At 50.1% G+C, this 19,838-nt stretch overlaps 8 protein-coding genes across 8 annotated transcripts; 3 read left to right on the top strand and 5 right to left on the bottom strand.

Moving 5' to 3' along the window:
* Nucleotides 1-91: 91 nt before the first annotated feature.
* COCVIDRAFT_87742 (hypothetical protein) lies at nucleotides 92-493 on the bottom strand (the record flags this gene model as incomplete). Its single annotated transcript, XM_014705455.1, has 1 exon — nucleotides 92-493. A coding segment is annotated over one exon (402 nt), but the record flags the coding sequence as incomplete, so codon positions are not given.
* Nucleotides 494-496: 3 nt separating this feature from the next.
* On the bottom strand, nucleotides 497-700 carry COCVIDRAFT_87775 (hypothetical protein; the record flags this gene model as incomplete). The annotated part of the gene is made up of 1 exon (XM_014705454.1): nucleotides 497-700. A coding segment is annotated over one exon (204 nt), but the record flags the coding sequence as incomplete, so codon positions are not given.
* Nucleotides 701-2,218: 1,518 nt separating this feature from the next.
* Nucleotides 2,219-3,443, bottom strand: COCVIDRAFT_87718 (hypothetical protein; the record flags this gene model as incomplete). The annotated part of the gene is made up of 3 exons (XM_014705453.1): nucleotides 2,219-2,685; nucleotides 2,734-3,280; nucleotides 3,339-3,443. Coding segments are annotated over 3 exons (1,119 nt in total), but the record flags the coding sequence as incomplete, so codon positions are not given.
* Nucleotides 3,444-6,418: 2,975 nt separating this feature from the next.
* Nucleotides 6,419-7,195, top strand: COCVIDRAFT_87740 (hypothetical protein; the record flags this gene model as incomplete). Its single annotated transcript, XM_014705452.1, has 1 exon — nucleotides 6,419-7,195. The coding sequence occupies one exon, from the start codon at nucleotides 6,419-6,421 to the stop codon at nucleotides 7,193-7,195; it is 777 nt and encodes a 258-aa protein (XP_014560938.1).
* A 525-nt stretch (nucleotides 7,196-7,720) lies between these two features.
* Nucleotides 7,721-8,493, top strand: COCVIDRAFT_33951 (hypothetical protein; the record flags this gene model as incomplete). The annotated part of the gene is made up of 2 exons (XM_014705451.1): nucleotides 7,721-7,777; nucleotides 7,831-8,493. The coding sequence occupies 2 exons, from the start codon at nucleotides 7,721-7,723 to the stop codon at nucleotides 8,491-8,493; spliced, it is 720 nt and encodes a 239-aa protein (XP_014560937.1).
* A 579-nt stretch (nucleotides 8,494-9,072) lies between these two features.
* On the bottom strand, nucleotides 9,073-10,386 carry COCVIDRAFT_33950 (hypothetical protein; the record flags this gene model as incomplete). Its single annotated transcript, XM_014705450.1, has 2 exons — nucleotides 9,073-9,608; nucleotides 9,699-10,386. 2 exons carry the CDS (start codon nucleotides 10,384-10,386, stop codon nucleotides 9,073-9,075), a joined length of 1,224 nt encoding a protein of 407 aa, XP_014560936.1.
* Nucleotides 10,387-13,000: 2,614 nt separating this feature from the next.
* On the top strand, nucleotides 13,001-14,560 carry COCVIDRAFT_88038 (hypothetical protein; the record flags this gene model as incomplete). The annotated part of the gene is made up of 5 exons (XM_014705449.1): nucleotides 13,001-13,138; nucleotides 13,196-13,225; nucleotides 13,276-13,498; nucleotides 13,558-13,742; nucleotides 13,820-14,560. The coding sequence occupies 5 exons, from the start codon at nucleotides 13,001-13,003 to the stop codon at nucleotides 14,558-14,560; spliced, it is 1,317 nt and encodes a 438-aa protein (XP_014560935.1).
* A 1,179-nt stretch (nucleotides 14,561-15,739) lies between these two features.
* On the bottom strand, nucleotides 15,740-16,552 carry COCVIDRAFT_88015 (hypothetical protein; the record flags this gene model as incomplete). Its single annotated transcript, XM_014705448.1, has 1 exon — nucleotides 15,740-16,552. One exon carries the CDS (start codon nucleotides 16,550-16,552, stop codon nucleotides 15,740-15,742), a length of 813 nt encoding a protein of 270 aa, XP_014560934.1.
* Nucleotides 16,553-19,838: the final 3,286 nt, after the last annotated feature.

Raw genomic sequence — 19,838 nt, 5'->3', positions numbered from 1 at the left:
CTACCTCTTGCAGCATCTTCACCACGTGGTCATGGCCTTCCTCTGCTGCTATCTTCATTGGGGTCCATCCTCTTATATCCCTTATAGAAATATCTGCGCCCTTCTTCATAAGCACTCCTACAACTCTATCATGTCCTCTTGCCGCTGCCAAGTGCAGTGCAGTCCATCCTCCCTCCATAGTCGCGTCAACACTCACTCCCATTCTTACAATTGTCTCTACTATATCTGCAAACCCTCGCTCTGCGGCCAAATGTAGCGCCATCCACCCTTGATTGTTTTTAGCGTAGATATTTGCTCCTCTCTCTACAAGTATCTCTGTAATTCTCTTGTGAGCCATGATAACCCCAAGGTGCAGGGGGGTCCATCCTTCTTTATCCCTCTGATCAATCTCTACTCCCTTTCCCGTCAAAATCTTTGCTTCTTCTAGAAGTCCCTCCACTGCCCCTTCGTGTCCCCGATCTGCTGCTATGTGCGGCGCACTCCATCGGTCCATGTTCTTCATGTCCAAATCTGCTCCCTTCTTTACCAATGTCTTCATTACTTCTTCATAGCCTTTCTCCGCTGCTATATGTAGGGCGCTCCATCCTCTTCCATCTGTAGTGTTTACATCCGCTTCTGCCTCTGTGAGCGCTGCTACTGTCTTATTGTGATCACCTACTACTGCTAAATGCAGTGCAGTCAGTCCTTCTTTATTCTTCATGTTGACATCTGCTCCCTTCCCTGTTAATTTCTTCGCTCCCTGAGTAAGCATTCTCACCACCTCTATGTGTCCTTTCTCTGCAGCTATATGCAGCGCACTCCACTCTTCCTTGTTCTTCTTATTCAAATCTGCTTTTGCTACTACTAGTACCTCCACGACTTTCTTATGTCCCTGTTCTGCCGCTATGTGTAGCGCACTCCAACCCTCTTTGTTTTTTATATCCGTATCTGCTCTCTTCTTCACCAGAACTTCTACGACCTGATGATACCCTCTTTTGGATGCTACATGTAGTGCACTCTGTCCTCTCCTGTCACTTTCGTTAATGCTCGCTCCTTGCTCTATAAGTATTTCTACTGTGTCTTTGTCTTTGCTTAAGACTGCTAGATGCAGTGGCCTCGATCCCTCATCATCCTCCGCATTCACATCCGCGCCTTTTGCCGCCAGTACCCTAGTCTCTTCTTTGCATCCTTTCTTTGCCGCCAATTGTAGCCCTTCGTTCATTCCAGGCATCTTGTGTTTTTGTTTCAATACTGGGATAATGCACATGTAAGCATTCTCTTTCGTACCCATTCCACTATCTGCAAAACAGTCTGCCATCTCTTCAATCCAGTCATTCTGTAATCGGAAAGAGTCGCCTTCCGCAACTTTGCGTTCTCTTGTCTCTCCCTTCAGGCTTCCAACTCTTTCAAGACTGACCGCCAGGGATAAGGCAAATATGTCTTGGGCGCACATCATTAATGTTTGGTTCTGAGAACACACCAGCATCTCAGGTGATGGTGTTACGTCTTGGAAGCCAAACTTTTGGGTGTTCTTATGACTCTGACTACACAAACTGAGGTCTCTCTGAATCCATATTTTGTACCAGAGCTCATTGTCTTCTTGTGTGCCACTCGAATCCAAGGTGATCAGACGTGTGGTTTCCCCATGTCCGCTGGCTGTGTCTCCCGAATTAGTGCTGTTGCAAAGCGACCAAGCCCATACTCCCAATAGTGCCTCGAGCTGGAGCACATCTACCTTCCATATTGAGCTTTTATTACGTAAGTTGAGAGTGAAGGAACTGTCATAAACCTTCCCATCGGTTTCTGACTTCCACGTATATTCGAGAGGTATGCACTTATCCGAGGGACTGTGCGGCAACGGAAGTTGCAAAACTCGCCTGGCACCATCAATGACCGACTGTAACCGCGTTGCCATCTGCTTAACAGGGTTACTGTGCCATGAGTGGTCTCCTATCCCACTGGTCAAATCAGCAAGGTCAAACCTGGTTTTCAACGCACGTCCTCCCTTATCTAAAGAAGACCCTACAAAGTTAAGACACTTTTTTGGTAGTTTGCTATTATGATCATACAACATACCTCGTGACCGTTTTTCCAACCTCTGAGTACAGATACTAATCGCACTGACGTCCTCGAGGTGTAGCGCTAAGAAATCTAACTCGTGGCCTATAACCTTTTTTCTTAGGTTAAGGTCGTTGCCGGAACATGCAAGTATATCTCGGCTGTTGTCCATCCGCTGGGTTCGAAGGCCTGCTCTTACAACTGCCATGATCAAGGTAGAAATCAGTTGAGCGACAGTGACAGATGAGTGCATCCCTCTGAGTCCAATAAATTGGACTACAAAACCAATTGTCGTCATGACCACTGCTGTCCATAGGATAATGTCTACCCATGGGCGATCCCGGTCGGTTCTCGATGACCTAATGTACTCAGCGTCGTCGCTTTTCCCCACAAACGCTTCGAAAACCTGATCGCCAATCTTTTGACCACCTGGTTGTATCCAGTATAACTGGCTTGTAACGCGATGGTTCCGCTTATAATATATCTCATCCGTCTGATTTTCAATGATGTAAGCGCAGAGAAACATGCCACAGCACACCAATAGTGTACCGGAGAAAGTCAGTGGGAAAGCGTATCTCTCTATCGGTTTGTCGTTCAACAAAAAGTTTTGAGGGAACCGGTAAGCAGTCAGTCCTGCATAGACCAAGACTCCTGTGACGATTAGCAATGTTTCATTTGCTTTATCTGTCAACTCACCAATCTGCAGCGTTAGCCCGAGGATAGCTGCACCGTAGGTGAACGCTTTGCGTAGCCTTTTGATTCCAAAGTTCAGCGAGAGATTAGGGCTAAGGTGTCCACGGGTGTCAAACTGGGAAGTTTTTTCGTCTCGTTCGACAATCCATGATGGTTCTCCACTGGCCGACTCCTTACTTGCATCTTCCTTCAGTTGTCCACAAGCTTGGTCGAAGAGCCTCATGCACGTTTCCTTGTCTTTGTTCGTAGTCCTTACTATTTCTAGGATTTGTGGTCTGCCAAACACTCGAGCGATTCCACCTTGGTTCCACAATTCAGATGTCGTTTCTGATGTGCAGGATAGCAGCTCAGCTTCCGCAATCCCAGGACCTTCTTGTGCTCTTCCAATAAAGGCTCGCAGAGAGGGGCTGCCACAAACACGGATTGCTGAAACCACAGCCGTAAGGATTCCCAATGGCGCTACTGCAAATATTATGTTGTCCCATGTAGTCAGAGATTCGCTTAGAAATTGCTTTGTCACTTGCTCGCCAAATAGCGCAATGAGAGGTCCCTAATCCGGGATCAGTCAGCTTATAGTCAAATTCTGAGCTTTTTTCCAGGAAACATACTAAGTCGGTTGCCAAGTTATTGGTGAAGTCGTCCCATTCGAATGCAGCAGTGTTGGGGAGAAAGGTCAAGGTCAGAAGGACCGAATACAGCCATGAGATTGACATGTTTTGCCTTGACAACTGTTAAGTACCTTTTTCACTCACGTGTTAATTATGGGAAAAAGCAACCCTTTTTGGTAAGATTGTGTTGGATTGACTGAAGAGAAGAAAAGTCACTGATACTGCCGACTATTGTTTGGAAACAAGAGGAAACGCAAAGATTGAGATTGCCCAGATGGGAGCCCGTTTAGGTATCTGTGCGTTGTCGCTGTATGCGGTACCACTACGACTTGCATTAAGTTATTGTGTGGCTTAGACTTTTCGCTACAGGGATTTGATAAATTAGAAGCGGGGCTTGCATTTGTTGCAACGAGCTGCTTCGCCGAAGTGATACCAACCTGCCTGCGATCTGCTTTGCTTTTCATAATGTACACAGGAACAGTTCTTGTGGTTTATGACGCACATCAGACTTACGCGAATTTGAAGAGGGGTTTGCACTGCTAGTAGGAAGTCGGCTTTTGGCAAGATACACCAGCTCAAAAATAACTCAAGCTGAGAAAAAGAAAAATGAGGCGGGCCGCCACTCTAGGCAATACTAGGCGGTAATAGCCACAAAACATTAAGTACACATTGCTCCTGTAGTCAATACACACGTGATAATAGCCAGATATGATAGGTCTGATTGAGACAGAACTCGAGATGCGCTTCTAATCACTGACAAAAAAACGTTTAGCAAAAAGAGATATGGACCACGTTGCATCAAATTCCCCTTGAATGCGTGTACAAGCCCACATGGTGTATCCAGAAGTTTTAGAGACATATCTAACCCTATCTCTTTTTGCGTCAAAGTGTTCACTGCCCATGACATCGACTTGGCCTAAGGAGAGACTCTCGATCGACGGTCCCATTGCATGCAGGACAAAGGTGAATATTGGTTGGCCTACAGGATAGACGAAAACGTCCTTGACAAGAGGCCACTCTCACAGAGCCGAGTGGAACACATAGGTACTGGCGCAGGCATGAGCAAGCGGCTCGGTGTCAACAGAAGAAGAGTTATCAATTCATCCTTGTCCGTTATTTCATATACACATAACATACTATGCAGTCACAGAGCGATAGGCTCATTCGAGTGTAATGGTATGGATTACACACGAACCCAAAATAAAAAAGCGCTCCGGCCCGACGCAAGCACACACGCCCTGCAGGAAGGAAGCCTTGTTGTGCGTGCGATGGCTTGCATCTCGCCCAAATCTCATGCCGAGCTACCCGGTTGCTAGTGGCGTGTATGCATCTGCTGTCACATCGGCATCAGGGCTCGGTCCAATACTCCAAACGAGAGTAAGCAATAGCTATGCACCACACATAAACGAAAAGATTAAACAACGGTCAAAGCAATGTACCTAATAATTCTTACCACACAATCCTGCATCTACAGTGCAACAGATACATTACATGATTTACCCTGTAACGCACTAGAACGGATATAGAAGGACCCCTGTCGCGTAAAACCATGCGATGAGAACAAAGCTGATGCAGTAACTAGAAACTAATCGTACTCGCGACCATGTACCCTATATCATCTAGGATTCTGCTGAAGGTAGGTTCCTTGCTATTCATGTAATCACGTGATCATTACTACGTGATTGTCTTGTCATATGACAGAACATTGCCGGAGCATATCGGGAGGTTGGGGAAGAGGGTTAGCATATATCAGGATAGATCGATCAGGCCCGTACTGTCCGAGCCAGCTTCTAACCTATCGAACCAATCTATTATCCACCTCTGTATATCGTCGTGGATCGTCTTTGGCGGACGATTAAAGGAAGCAATCATAGTATTAGGGGAATTAGTGTTTTTAATGGATATAAGATGGAAGGGGGTGGGGACAAGAGCCACGAATAGAAAGTCGACATCGTTTTAATAGGAGATCGAGTTCAAATAAATGCGCGGCGGTGATGAGATGAGAGAGATAGACGGGAGAAGACATGGCGAATTTATAGGCATTAGAGAGCTTTACTACACTGCGTGTCCTTATTACAACCATAGTTCATTATATCATTATCTCATCGCAACCGTATTATAGTTATCGCACCTAATAGAGTTATGCCTTATAGTTATATACCTATTAAGAGGTTTACAAATTATTACTAAACTATTCCTAAGGGTTTAAAGCAGGGTCTCACAGACGTAATTCTCTTAGACTCTTACCTAGTTTTTTACGTTAACTGCACGGTCGTTTTTTGAATACCCGATTTCGGCAGGTTAGGGTGTGGCCTGCCATTCTTTTCTGAGATAAATGATCTGATACGCCATATAGCAAACAGAGAAAAAAAAAGTCAAGTCATATCAGGATAGCCAGTTTAGAAGGAAGATGCATGTGTTCATCAGTTAAGCGCCAGCACCGCTACTTTGACAACAGCATTTACGCACTGCCTCCTCACATACTTATAGCAGCTCATCTAGCAATGCACCAACTCTATTCAGCTATTAATATTACGCGTAACCATTGAGAGCGCTCGGCAGTTGTCAGTAATGTACCAATAGTCTATATTCAGGACGGAGGGGTTAGTATCAGCTAGTATATACATAGAAGAATACTAACCATATTTTTAAAGAAATCATAGCGCTTCCTGTTTACTCAGCGGTACTCAAGCTTTCGATCGGCGAATTAGTAGCTAGGTAGGTAGCTACTAGGGAATCTCTCCTGTTGGGTAATTTTAATGTTTTTTGTCTCGTAACTACTCTTTAGTACTACATCGGAACAACTGCCGAAGGACCGATCACCATGACGTACTTACAGCAACAACATCATCTGCAATTTATAATAACATCATAGCACGATGGGTTTTTTTGTAAGTCCGCTGCTTTCGAGTCTTGATACGTCAGGTGGGTCGAATAGCCCGGGCTAGACTGAGATACAGATTGGCTAGTTGCGCTGTGATGATGTCTTTGATAACCAGGTACAAACCTGGTATAAACTCGTGGGCGATTCCAGCTCGAGGCCTCGTCATTCATATCTAAAATACACATACTTTGCAGCAATGTCTCTCAAATACAACAAGATTCTTGTAGTTGGCGCGACTTCGGGTATTGGCTGGGCACTGGCGGAACGGATCGTACAAGATGGTAAACAGGTCATTATCGTAGGTCGGCGACAAGACAAGTTGGACGAATTCAAGAATCAGCACGGCAGCGACAAGGTCGACAGTTTTGTCCTCGACATCACGAAATTGGACGAGATCCCCAAGTTTGTCAAGGACGTAATAAGCAAGCACCCGGATCTCGACTGTGTGTTCCTCAACTCCGGTATCCAGCGCGGCTTCGACTTTTCCAAGCCCGAGACGATCGATCTCGACGTGCTGGAAATGGAGTTCCGAACAAACTACATCTCTTACATGCATCTTACCACGGCATTCATACCGTTTTTGCAGAGACAGAGCAAGGAGACGTCACTTGTGTACACGACATCTGGATTAGCGCTGATGCCACTTCCGCGTTGTCCCAACTACTGCGCTTCCAAGGCGGCGTTGCATCACATGATTCTCGCTCTGCGACACCAGCTAGCCAATGGGCCTGGAAACATCAAGGTGATTGAAATCTTTCCGCCAGCCGTGCAGACGGAACTGCACGACGCGAAGCATCAGCCGGATATCAAGGATGGAGGGAACATTGGCATGCCGCTGAGCGAGTTTACCGACGAGGCGTGGAAGGGACTGATTGAGGGCAAGGAGCAGATTCCAGTGGGGTTCACAGTCAAGGCGTTTGATGCGTTTGAGAATAAGAGACAGGAGCTGTGGAAGCAAGTGTTCTTGTCATAGTTGGGGACTGGATGGGCGATGGGCGCGGACGAGAGACGGGCGGGGGTCTTGGCGGGGTAGGACTCGGAAGACCGACTCAAGCCACAGTTGCAGGAGACCCTGGGACTTTAGTCTATACGCAGGCAATGCTATGGCTGGGTGGAAGAGAAGCAATGACACGACGACAACGACGACTTCAATCTATAGAAATGCATGCACAGTTGGTCGTACGGACGTTGCTTCTATTGCGCCGTGTTTCGTCACGATCCGTAAATAAATATCGCGTCCCACTGCTGCCGCGCAGGCAGCACAAGTAAATTAAGCACAGCCCCAAATGCGGCGCAGACATTCCGAGTAGTGTGCCTATCCTCGTATTCAACTCCACTCTGCACCTTTGGGCCACTCTTCTGTCACTCGACTTTGCATTCTCTCTCCGTAACCAACAAACACATACTACCTCACTTATCACGCTCCGACTGTGGAGGGGCATTTTGTTTCTTTGCGCATTCAAAGCGACACACGGATTACAACCAGCCAACCTTCAACATGACGGACAGCTTCAAGAATGCCATGATCAACCGAGCGTTGGGCGACATCAAGAACGTGAGTCTGCGCCGACTCTGCTCCTGGCGTTGATTCTTGTTAAACAATGACAGAACCTCCAATTTCTCGTCGAATCCAATGTCCTCACCTCTGCGCAACACGATGCCATTGCTGCCCAGCTGCCCGTCTCAGCCGAGAACAGCACCCGCATGCTTCCCGCCGCCGCCGTGCCGACTCAACAACTCGCGCAGATGAACATCCAGAGCCAGCCTACGCCGCCGCCAGAGAACAAGGCCGCCAACATTGGCTACTACGCCGACGCGCCTGCCAACGCGCCACCGCCAGCCTACCCCTCTGTTCCCGCCGCCCCCGCAGGGCCCCCCGTGCTGTGCTACGCCTCGGCCATGTACCAGTACAACGCCCAGGACGCCGGCGACCTGGCTCTCATGCCCAACGACAAGATCGCCGTCACCGAGTACATGAACAACGAGTGGTGGAAGGGCCGCAACGAGCGCACAGGCATGGACGGCATCTTCCCCGCCAGCTACGTACGCAAGGAAGAAAAGAGCGTCATGCCCGCTTACACGCCCGCCGCCCCGGCTCCCTCCAACTACGGCAACATGCCCCTCGACGTGGCCTCTGGCGCCCAGGCCCCGCCCGCCGAGCCCAGCAAGGTGGAGACGCAGGGCAAGAAGTTTGGCAAGAAGCTGGGTAACGCGGCTATCTTTGGTGCAGGTGCGACAATTGGAAGCAAAATTGTCAATGGCATCTTTTAATCGCTTACATTTTTTTACAGGTGCTACCATTGGTGGAAACATTGTTAACTCCATCTTCTAGTCTGGGAAGATGGCCTTCTTTGTTGTGTTTTTTTTGGGACGGATTAAGGGAGGGGGTAATGTATTGCTGGGTTCTGGACAGAGATTTATTCATGTCCAGACGCTGGCTTTCTTCTCTGGGAGGCGTTTGACGGCGTTTGATCATCATGACATACATGTGTTTATCATCCATTGTCTGGTATCTCATTGGTTATTTCAGTTGCGATCAAACAAAAAAAAGAATGCTGATTTTAAGCTATGTGAAATGAATTAGGATGAGATTTCTTGATGAAGGCCCCTTATTCGCATGGCGTGATAATTTTTTTGGACTCGAAATATAGTTACTTTAGTCAACATCTCCCGGCTGACGCTTACTACACAAGTAGCCATGGCAAAAACTACTTCACACAGTGTAAGTCTCTCTCTCCACCATCCCTTTTCATGATTATGATATCAATTTTTTTTAAAAAAAAGAAACATATATATACAATCAATCCTTTCCATTTCAAAGAATCCCCACCTCCCTTCACATACTCACTCTCAAGCATAAATATAGCACATAGGCCCCTCGGTCGTACTCATCAACTCCTGCATCTTCCTCGGTGGACTCGCCGCATACCCCAGATCAATCACAGTCTCAAGCGTCGTATTCGCGCTAGGCGGAAAATCCCTAAACGTACCAGTTCCGGAAATACCAGTAGCACCAAAGCGCGTCTTGCGGTCGAGCTGCTGCCAAATCCACCACACGCGGTCAATCTGCGCGTGGTGCAGGTAGAAAAGGGGGTCACCGGGGGAGGCGAAGAAGTCGCGGCCCGGGTCGCCGCCCATGCTGTAGTGGCCGCCGCCGTGGACACCGAGGTCGGGAGTACCGGGCCAGCCCTGCATGGTCATTTGGAAGTTCCAGATGTCGTTGTTTTTGAGGATGAGGCTGGCGATGGAGGTAGCGTTTGCCCATTTTTTGTTGCAGTAGTCGGTTAGGTCGCGTTTGAGGCAGCGGGGGTTGTAGGAGCGGCCGTCGCCGTTGGAGATTGTGGTGCCGTTGGTGAGGTCGAGGTTAGCGGGGCCGAGGTTGACCTCTGTTGGAGATTGTTAGTTATGTGTTTGTTTTTTTTCTTCCTTTGAAAGAATTGTGAGTTTGGGAGGGGGGTTGAAAAGGGACTGCTTACTCATGTTCTTGAAGGGTCCGCTCTTGACGCAGCCACCACCTGTACCGGGGGGAAGACGGATTTCAGGTGGTCCAGTGCCGGCGATGACGACTTCGCCTTGGTTGGGGATGGCCTCGCCGTTGCCGGACATGGAGTACTCTGAGCCGTCGAGCATGGCGGACTTTTCAAGGCCGCTCTGGGCGGTCAGGGCCCAGTTCCAGTAGGGTTGGTAGCCCTTGTAGCCGCACTCATTGCGGAGGGCTTGCTCGTATTGCCAGGTGAAGTAGCGGTGCCAAGCGAGGAAGGTACCAGTGTAGTGGATGAAAAGAGTCTGGTCAATGTGGTTTGCGACAAAGTCATCGAATCGGGATCGGACTCCTGCTGCAAAGGAGGCGGGCGTCTTGCCAGTCTTTGCTTGCAGACACAGGACTGCATCTGTGTAGGCCTTGCGTTCCTGCTTGGACAAATCGTTCCATTCGCGGCGAATGGCAACGTTGTTGGCATTGCAAGTGCCCCGTTTGGCATTGTTGGCTTCTAGCGCAGCCCTGACCTGCTCTTCGGCGAAAGAAGCAAGCTGGTCAATTTGCTGGCTGGCGACTGCAGGATCACTCGAGGCTTCAGTAGGTAGCGAGGGGTCATTCTGTGGCGCTGGTAGTGCGTTTGACACCGTTCCAGCAGCAAGGAGGAGCGCTAGAGAGTTGAAACGCATCTTGTCCTGCAGCTCACGGAGAATTAGGCTTAGGCAAAGAAAGGCGAGGGGTAAAAAGCAAAGTGATGGAAAGCGGTGCCACCAGGAAAGAAGCAGACATGTTTGTAAGGATATATAGTTAAAAGAAAGCAGTGTCTCACTCAAGGGTTGCTCTAGTAATTTTGGGCGTCCAATGCTCAAGTGCCGGGGTTGGGGGCGACAGATACCGAAAGCCACATCAACCATACTCCAATTGTATGCTCGACCGCGGCTAGGCTGCGGCGTAGGACAATTTCGAAGCCCATTAGGGCTTACGTCGAGGCCATGTGGCAGTGTAAACCAATGACAAGCAAGTCCCTAGGGCATAACATTTCTTCTAGTTCAGGCAGGATGGCCTAGTAGTGAGTATTTTAGGAAGCCAGAATCCTACCTCTAAGATTAAGTCAATGGGCCGTCCTTACAAGAGCCTGTCCACCGCGAATTATAGCATAGTTCCAAGCCTGTAGTTGGGGAAACAGGTGGCTGTTGAGATCGGATAGAAGCTCCCGAGGTTCTGGACGAACACTAGGAAGCCTGGTGTCGTGCAATGGCGATTCAGCTGAAGCCGGCGGCCCCATCACCCCATTGCCCCCCATTGTCGCTTAGATAGATGGGCGCGGGATCCATCAGTGGTGCTATCGCTCCCGCTGAACACATGTGTTTGCACGAGTAATGGGTGGGAAATCGATACAATGTAGTTTTGCCGTCTGGACAGCGGACTACGGACTTCTTCAAGTCCGCCACACTTGCATTGACTTATCTTTGCAATCTGGCCCATATCCCTGCCTCAGCTGCTGGAGGCGTTCACGTGAAGCTGGCATCCTTCAGCAGCAATCGCCGGGTCACTTGGCAATCTTGCTGTGCCTGCCGTATCCAACACGGACTCTTGTCTTTTTTGCCAGCTCTTGCATTTCGTGCGGTCCAGAAAAGCGTCTTTACGAGAATACAGATCCTTCGAGGTTTTGATTGACCATTTTGGGCCTGGTGTCGACCGAGTCGAATGCGTGGCGCATGGTAAAAAGGAAGCCATGTCCGCTGGCTGTTATTATTTGGCGCATGGCTAAACCCTGCCAAGTGCTAGTACGTCCCGTCCTGCCGGCTCCCCGTCCTGCATCCTTTCCCTTGCGCACAGACGTTTTATGGCGCAACCAAGACGTCTTGTCCTACTGGATAATCTTGACTTGCATTCATGCCCAAGGATAAACTTCTTCTATTGGCTACCGCGCACTGGTCAAGCCTTGTTGAAACCTGCGTGCCGCCTTCGCACGAGATATTCAGGCCAACCACCACGATATTAACCGGTACTATGACAGTTACAAACTTCATTACCCTCCGAGGACGCCTTCTTCCTCTCCCTCCCTCTCCCGTCCCGCAAGAGGCTCGCTTTTCTTTCGGCATGCCGTTGTGGCAGGTAACAAGCACGTGTGCGAACAGATTTACTTGATGTCTGGTTGCCAGCATACACATTTGTGTAGACACATGCTTACTGGGATTACATGCAGGATGCGGGGTACAAATGCCGTCCTGTAAGCCGCAGCGCATCTAATGATCCTGATTCACATCTAGCCTGGGTACTCTCGCCGAATATTGACCGCGTCAATACCGTGAGGTGATCCAGGATTTCTCCTGGAGGATTCTCATGCCTAGTTTCGAATACATGCATTGCCGAGTCTGAACTACGGCCCATCACACTTCCTCTCTCGTAATCTCGCTGTTTATCGATGGATTGGTTGCCAGTCCCGCGGCGGATTCGGGCTCGATCGGCAGCGGTGACATCCTGTATGGCTTCACCACCCACGTGGAGAGTGGCACAGTAACCTGCAGAGTGTAAATTTGTTCCAGGAATATGTCACTCCCTCCATCTCAAACTGCTGTGCGGGGCAAGACAACCAGATCGTGAACGTTTTCTTTTTTTTTCTTTTTGCTACGATCTTGAATAGCATCTCTGCAGTTCATGTGATGAGTACTTGCATCCTTCCTTGACATCGTGTGAGTAACGTTGCAAGTGCCGATCCTTTCTGGCAACTTGTTGATCGCGACCTTTACCGCACTCGGACATCGCTACGAGAATCGATTTACCAGCTGCTCGCATGGACCCTGGGGGTTGATGTCGTGCATGCGTAGCTTGTACCTGATCAAACGCATCTGGATGCTCCGCCGAGCATCCGTCTCAAGCAGGTCCTGCTGGATGAACACCTTCTTTTCTGCAGGACTAACCCAAATCCCTTCAAGTCCGTTCCCAGCTGCCCGTAAGTGGCAATTGCAATAGATGGCGACTGATTTCCTATTAGCTGGGGCTAAGTACACCTACCGCATCAAAGCAGGCTATTACTGACAAAATGGTGCCTGTTCCCTCGACCTCCGTGTGGCGGTTTTAAGGTTCTGCGAGTCCAGTCTCAGAAAACATTTCACCCTGTAGTCTTGCGCCCCCTGGATCAATGGGCTGGTCGGTTTCGGTTGGCTGCAGTCGCTTGTTAGCACGGCGGCTTGGGGGTTCCTCTCATAATTAAGAACATGGCATGCGCCTGGGTCTAAGGTCTCACAAGTTCCCCAATCCAGCACATACGTTTCCTTGACCATGATTCAACGCGCCGAGATGGCGGCGGTACGGCCAGACGAGAATCAAGGGCCTACTATTCTGGGGGCCACTCTGTCAGTTTTCATCCTGGCAGTGATTACCACGATAGCAAGACTCTATGTTCGCATTCGGATGATCCGCAATGTGGGGTGGGATGTGAGTGTTTTCAACAACACTGTGGGTCGATAGTTGCTGATCTTTCCGCCCTTTTAGGACTACACGATGATTTTGTCAATGGTTTTGGTATGTTCGTTCACACGCCTTCCTCGTACACTCGCTGATGGATGAAAAAGTGTATTGCAGGCCAGTGCGTAATCATACCGCAGGTCTACTATGGCGCAGGTCGACACATCGAATACATTGACCCCAAAGACTTTCCACAAGCAATGAAGTTGAACTTTATATCGCAACCGATATATCTCTTCGCCATATGTTTTGTCAAGATCTCTGTGGGCTTCTTCCTCTTGAGAATTGCAGTCAGGCCTTTTTTCCGGCGTCTCATCACGGGAATCATGAGTGAGTTGACATGGCCTCTCCTTGAGCACTACATCCAAACCTTTACTAACCAACACTAGTATTCATGGGCGTCTACACATTCGGCTGCGTTCTAACTGTCTTCTTGCAATGTAGCGATGTCCGAATGATGTGGGATCTAACAGTAAAAGGCACATGCTGGACCGTAACGCAAATCAAGATCCTCGGATACCTCAACACCGTTCTGAACATGATTACCGATCTTGCCTTCTCTATCGGCATACCCGTAAGTCGTTCTCCAACCCATCCCCCCCCCCCCACACACACAAAGTAACAACTATCTAACACCACACCCCCACGCAGATCCCAATGCTCTGGGGCGTTCAAATGAACCGCCGCCACAAAGCCTCCCTAATCTGCATCCTTGGCCTCGGCCTCTTCGCCACGGCCGCTTCAATGATCAAGCTCTCCTACATCGGCAACTACGGGCGCGCGGGCGACCTAATGTGGGACTCGCGCAACCTCACCATCTGGACAGTCCAAGAATGCAACGTCGGCATGGTCGCCGGCAACCTTCCTTGCCTCAAACCGCTCTTCCGCTCCATCCTCGTCTCCACCTACGGCAAAGGCTCCCGCAAGACTACCCAGCCTAAATACTTCTCCGATGCGTATGCAGCGGGGACAAAGGAACGATCTACGAATAAAAGCTATGGACCGCTCGGCTCACCCAAGTTGGAGGATCGCGGCTTTTTCGACGGCGGCGAGGCTCCTGCAGCGCATCATGCGATGGGCGGGAAATCGTACATGCTTACTACAATCGACGCCACCCACGCGCACCAAACAACCAAAGATACCACCACCACCACCGCACCCTCCGTCAATTCCTCAGGCAGAAGCTCGCCGGCTGCTGTCGGGGGTGATGCGCGAAGTAGCACAGAGAGCTTTGCACGACTGAATCGCCATACTTCTGTGCATGGCCGCGGCGGTGCACATGAGTTGGGCAATATTACAGTGACGACGGAGGTCGATGTGAGTGAATCTGTTCGCTCGCCCTTTCAGGATTCAAGGCCCCCGGCACAGTTTAAAGGGAGGGATATGGTGTAAGGGTTTTTGGAAGAGACATTCTTCTTTTTTACTCACGAAGAGAGTTTAAACGTGTATATGTTTGTGTGTGTGTGTGTGTGTGTGTGTGTGTGTGGGTTGAGAAGGTGCTTTATGATTATGCGTAATGGTTTGCTTTTTTTTGATATGTATCATCACTTGGAACGAGTTCCAAAAGAGGGGGGATCTCACGTCACGTGTGACCCTTTTTTTCGGTGTTTTCTTTTTCTCTATAGTTTTATACCTTTTTCATTATCATCATCTTTTCTCTGATATCACGCCTTTAATATACATCGCACTCCGTATCCTCCAAAAAAAAACCTGGGCTTGTCAGCCTCTCTCTCTCCTTCCTTTTTTTTCGTTTGTAATCGAGATGGTGGCGTGATCGCAGGAGCTCTCTATCAGTCCAGCTGCACGCGAGATTGAAGCGGCGAAAGGGCAAACGTTCAAAAAATACACAGGTGGAGAGTAAAAGTCAAGGTAGTATGAATAATAGGATAGTTATATTTATAGTTATAGAAAAGGAAAAAGGTTTATTTACAAAGGTAACGGGACGTCAACGGAGTCTGCCGAAAAAAAAAACAAGGACATTGTGGTGGTATCTGACAAAGGAAATATTCTTCTCAAAGCGCTGTTGAGCTGCTTGTGTTGGGATGAGGGATGGGGGGTTGGGTATATATGGGTCTATGTGATGTCTTCGTCGTGCGGTTGGGTCCTTCATCTACGGCGTCTGGTTGAAACCTGCCAACAAACGACGTGGGTGGTAAATCTATCGCGTCTCTCTTGGCCCCTTTGGTCTCCGAGCGCTTTGGTCATTTTGCTTCTGTTGCGGCTGTGTATGTGTGTGGCTGGCAACGAGCTTTTTGTGACACGCAAGGGGGGTTGGGGTGGTCTTGTGCTCATCTTCTCTTTTTTTCGTCTCTTCGCTCCTTTTGGGTGAAACTGGTTTACAAGTGTCGCAACTTAGAGTCCAAGTGTTTCTGTCTAATAGGTTCCCGAGTAAGATTCCCTTGGGTTTGGTACTCGGGAGGTGGCGCGGTGGCGCCGGCGCCGGGCGCTACGTCATTCGGCTTGATGCAGCTGAGACGGCGCGGATGCGCGTTTGTGGCTTTCACGGAGAAAGTCAGGTGGGTTAAAAAAAGCTCACGGAAATTTAGCGCGAGCCAAACTGCGACGACGCTCTCACTTGGCCGAGGAGTCGTCGTCAGCTGTGGATGTTGGCAGGACAATTTCGTAACCTTGGTCGTTGGCAGTGCGGTTTTGGCTGTTGGTTTCCCAGCACCAGGTCTCGCGCCACATGCTGGAAAGCTGTCGGCGGTTGCCTTGGGCGGCGATTTCTTCTTCGTCGGGCTGCTCTTGGATCACGTGAATCTTGATTTCGGACCCATCGGACGAGGGCAGGCTCTCGAGAGATGCAGCAGATAGCTTGCGGAAGCGATGGACATCGGCATCCATGGGCTTGTCGAGCCAGTCATCCATCTCCTCGTCAGACATTTCGCTGCGGGAGCTCTTTGACGAGGTCCAGGAATAGGAGCTTTGAGGGGTTTGAGGTGGCGAGGTGGATGGGGCTTGGTTGATGGTTGATTCGTAGGTAGCCTGTTTCCAGTGGACGTAGGTTTGCATGCCTTGGACAAACTCTTTGCTGGTTTTCCGGTCCATGGGCGCAAGGAACTGCTGGATGGGAAAGAAGCTTCCTTCGATTGGTGAGGTTGGGGGCGAAAGGACAGCACAGGAGACTGGTCGCTCGAGTTCGGTGTGCTTGGTCAGGTCGGGGAAGTAGTCGCGGTCAAGGTCCGGGGTAGAGAGGAGGGATACAGTGGATACTCGTGAACGATCAGACGACAGCCTGAGGAGGGAAGCGGAGTCGTCGACCTTGAGGGAGCGCATGCGAGATATGAGGTGGTCGGGGGTGTTGAGGCGCTGGAAGAAGGACTTCTTGGGCCGGAGAACATGGGGCCGCAAGTCGTCATAGGGAAGAGCAATAGTGGTGGTCATGTTGGCTTGGTGCCTAGCGTGTGTAGTGGCGGAGAGTCGACGACAAGATGGTGTGCAGGTGATGGGCGGTGTTTATGTTTGTGGGAGCATATTAGGCTTGCTTTTTTGTTGTTGTGATGTTGTTTTGTGGACGGGAACGACGGGGCGTACTGGATACAAATGGGCCTGGCTGCGCGTTTCGGGACAGCTAGGGGAAACTAGCAAAAGCAAGGCGGGGCAATAGTCTTCGTCAGCCCAGCTGAGAAAAACGCTTGATCCATGCAGTCGAGGGTTGGGTTTAATCAGACTGCAAACCCCCGACCATACGCTGATTGGCCGTGCCACGTTTCTTGGGCCGAGTCGTTCCATGGGCCATCCGGTAAGTGTTCGGGGGGCCAGGGCGATGACCTCAACCTCCCTCACTGCTCGGCCTCCGCCTCCGGGATACGGCTGCTCGCCTACCCTACCATGCATGTATTCCCATGTCCAGATACTTTGACATTACAGCACATGTCTACGGCAAAAGCAGCCACCCACTGGCGCAACTGTCGACGTGCAGACTCGACATGGTGGCCCGCCCGAGTGCATGCAGCTGCGCTTGTCCTGCTACATGTGTAACATGCACACGTCCTGGTTACCACTACAACTTGGTCTCTTACAAACGACGGATCCCAAAACACGACAGCCGGGATGCCTTGGAATGAAGGGGTGGAGAGCATCATTAACCGCCACGTTCCAGACCACGCTCCCCCATCCCCGATCCATGGCACGTGCCAACTTGCCCGAGTGCGTGCAGATATGCCGTTGGACAGGCCGACAAGGTGAAGCCCGGCTGTGGACTAGAGGTCACTAGCAAATGAGACGATCCATGAACTGCCCGTTATTGGAAACCGGTCCGAAACTCTGTCTGGCTATTAGCAAATTCTGCATCTGGCAATCAAAACACCTGTAACTTTTTTTTGCGTCCCCTCAATTCACATCTGCCCTGGGTGAACGTCGTCTGTGCGTCCACGTTTCGTGAGAATTACGCAGTGCTCCACAGTCGTGTACAGTATTTTCACCCTGTGCATCCATCCTCTGGTCTAGCCCCGATGCAGATCAAACCCCCCTTTACGCTCTAACAAAAATAATTTTGTCAAACTATACGTACTTACGTACATACGCAGACTCTCGTGACGCAGTGTCTCAGCCGCCAACGACTTCGTGTTGTAGGATGAAGCTGGTGGAATCCAGCCGCCCAAATCTTCCAAGTCGTACTACTGATCTACCGGCATCGTCTTGGTTGTGATGACCCGCGTACGGCCTGATCACCAACCGTAGTAGATCGGCACAAGGCAACTTCCCACACGGGCTAGGCTACATCTCGGTTCATGCCCAAAGCTACTGCGCATCTCCTTGCACCTGACGCTGCGGCATTTCGTCGTCGTTGTTTTTTTTGTTTGCGCAGAGTCAAGTGGCTTGTACGCCGCAGCTGGCAGCAACAAGCCTCGCTGTGCGCCCCTTACCACGACCATGGCCATGTCACACCTCTCATCAAAATGCTCAACTGCAACCAATTTGGGCCTGAGACGTACGCATATTGGCCGTCAACCTGTCCGGCAGGCGCACGCGAATCTCGGGATACTTGTCGCGAGGACCGTTGCTACACTCGCTCGTCCTAACGAGCGCGGCACCGGCTCCTTACGCCAATCTACAGGGAAGCCATGCCCGCTACCGCGCACCCGGACGTACCAGGCCGTATGCTTGACTAGCTGTCGGAAATTCGATGACGACACATGCACTCTCCGGGGATTTGGGGTACGCTTCATTTTGGGAACATGCCGTTAGCCGTACTTTTTTCGAAGCTCTCGCGAACAAGTCCCTTTTCTCCTAGTCGTCGCCGAACACGATTGTTTTTCTGGCTCACACCAGCCTCGCCCTTGGAACTGATAGTGGCGTTGCACGAGGCGCTGCACCATAGTTGCCCAACAATATTAATCGGGCCGTGTCACGAGCGCTTGTGTCCTGTTGTTTCATGCCAGGCCAAAGAGAAGCATGGTGAAGTTTGGCTCCAAATATCGAATTTCCACGTCAAGACAGCTGGGCCAAACTTTACTCGGCCATCCATTGGTCAACACTGCCTGTGCCCTGAAATTTGCTTCACTTGCGCAAACTCCTCTCCCGTCAGCGGCCTGCTAGGGTACAGTTCAACAGCCCGTGGCATCGATAAAGTGTTTTCAGCTTACCAAAGCACTTGACGACCATACAGACTGCGCGCACAATCTCTTTGTTGAGATGCACATGCTGCGCAGGGTTCGGGGGCCCGGGTTTTCGTCAGCACATCTCGGGTACCTGACGCCAAGGCGGGAGGGTGAATGCTCGTTCCGACGTCTTAATCAGAAAGTTGCATCTCCTGTGTGAACACCACTCGACTTCACATGTGTACAAAACGACCAAGGCATTTTCAGAAACGCCCTCTCAAAATTAGTGTCACTTTGACAGAAAGCCAAACCATACAAACTCGCCTTTTCGACTGCTTAATTAGTTAGTAGGCGCACGGCCCGGTCACACACCCACACATGGTTGCAGGTAACGCGTTCTGTCTGAGTACACAGCCAACAGGGATATTGCCAGACACAGCACCTGTTGCTGCCCCAGCTTTTCGACTTTTGGAGTCCGGACGACGCGGACGAAGGCGTTGCGTAGGAAACGAGGCTTCGCACAGCTACGCACAGCTTAGGCACAGCCCACGCAGCTAGTCAGCGCCATTGACACAATGGTCTCTCTCTGTCCAACGTCCCTTACTGACAAGCAAGGAACGCCCTACATTACTATGTGATTACCCCAACTCGCTCATATACCATGAATAAGTAAACCGGTAGTACTCACGGCACAACACGCCCCTTTTCTTTCTAGAACGCCTTACATACGTAAGTACAAGTGTACAACTGCACATACCCACTTGGCCATGACAGCCAAGGGTTGTTCTAGCCACTTTCGTCTCAGTCAGCAACTTGTTGCACTACTTTCTTACCTTTCTTGATCATCTTCGCATGCGATGATTAGTAGAATATTACCAACAAAATATGCCCAGACACACACACCCGACTTTTGCCGCTTCGCGCTGTGGCGTTCCGCTGGTTGCACAGCACATCAGAATAGTGTTCTGAGCATCGCTGTCTGTGTGATTGATGGTAGCTGCAGATACGACAGGTGCACCGCTGTAGTTTGGGTGTTTTTCAGTGCATACCCGCTACTAGCGGGTTACGCGACGTGGGACGGAGCATGTAAGAACGCCGGAAGGGTAACGTCTAATTTAATAATAGGA

The sequence above is a fragment of the Bipolaris victoriae genome (genome assembly GCF_000527765.1).
Source record: "Bipolaris victoriae FI3 unplaced genomic scaffold scaffold_8, whole genome shotgun sequence".
In the NCBI taxonomy this organism is placed as follows: domain Eukaryota; kingdom Fungi; phylum Ascomycota; class Dothideomycetes; order Pleosporales; family Pleosporaceae; genus Bipolaris; species Bipolaris victoriae.
The sequence above is the reverse complement of the archived record's forward strand: the minus strand, read 5'-3'. Positions and strand labels throughout refer to the sequence as shown.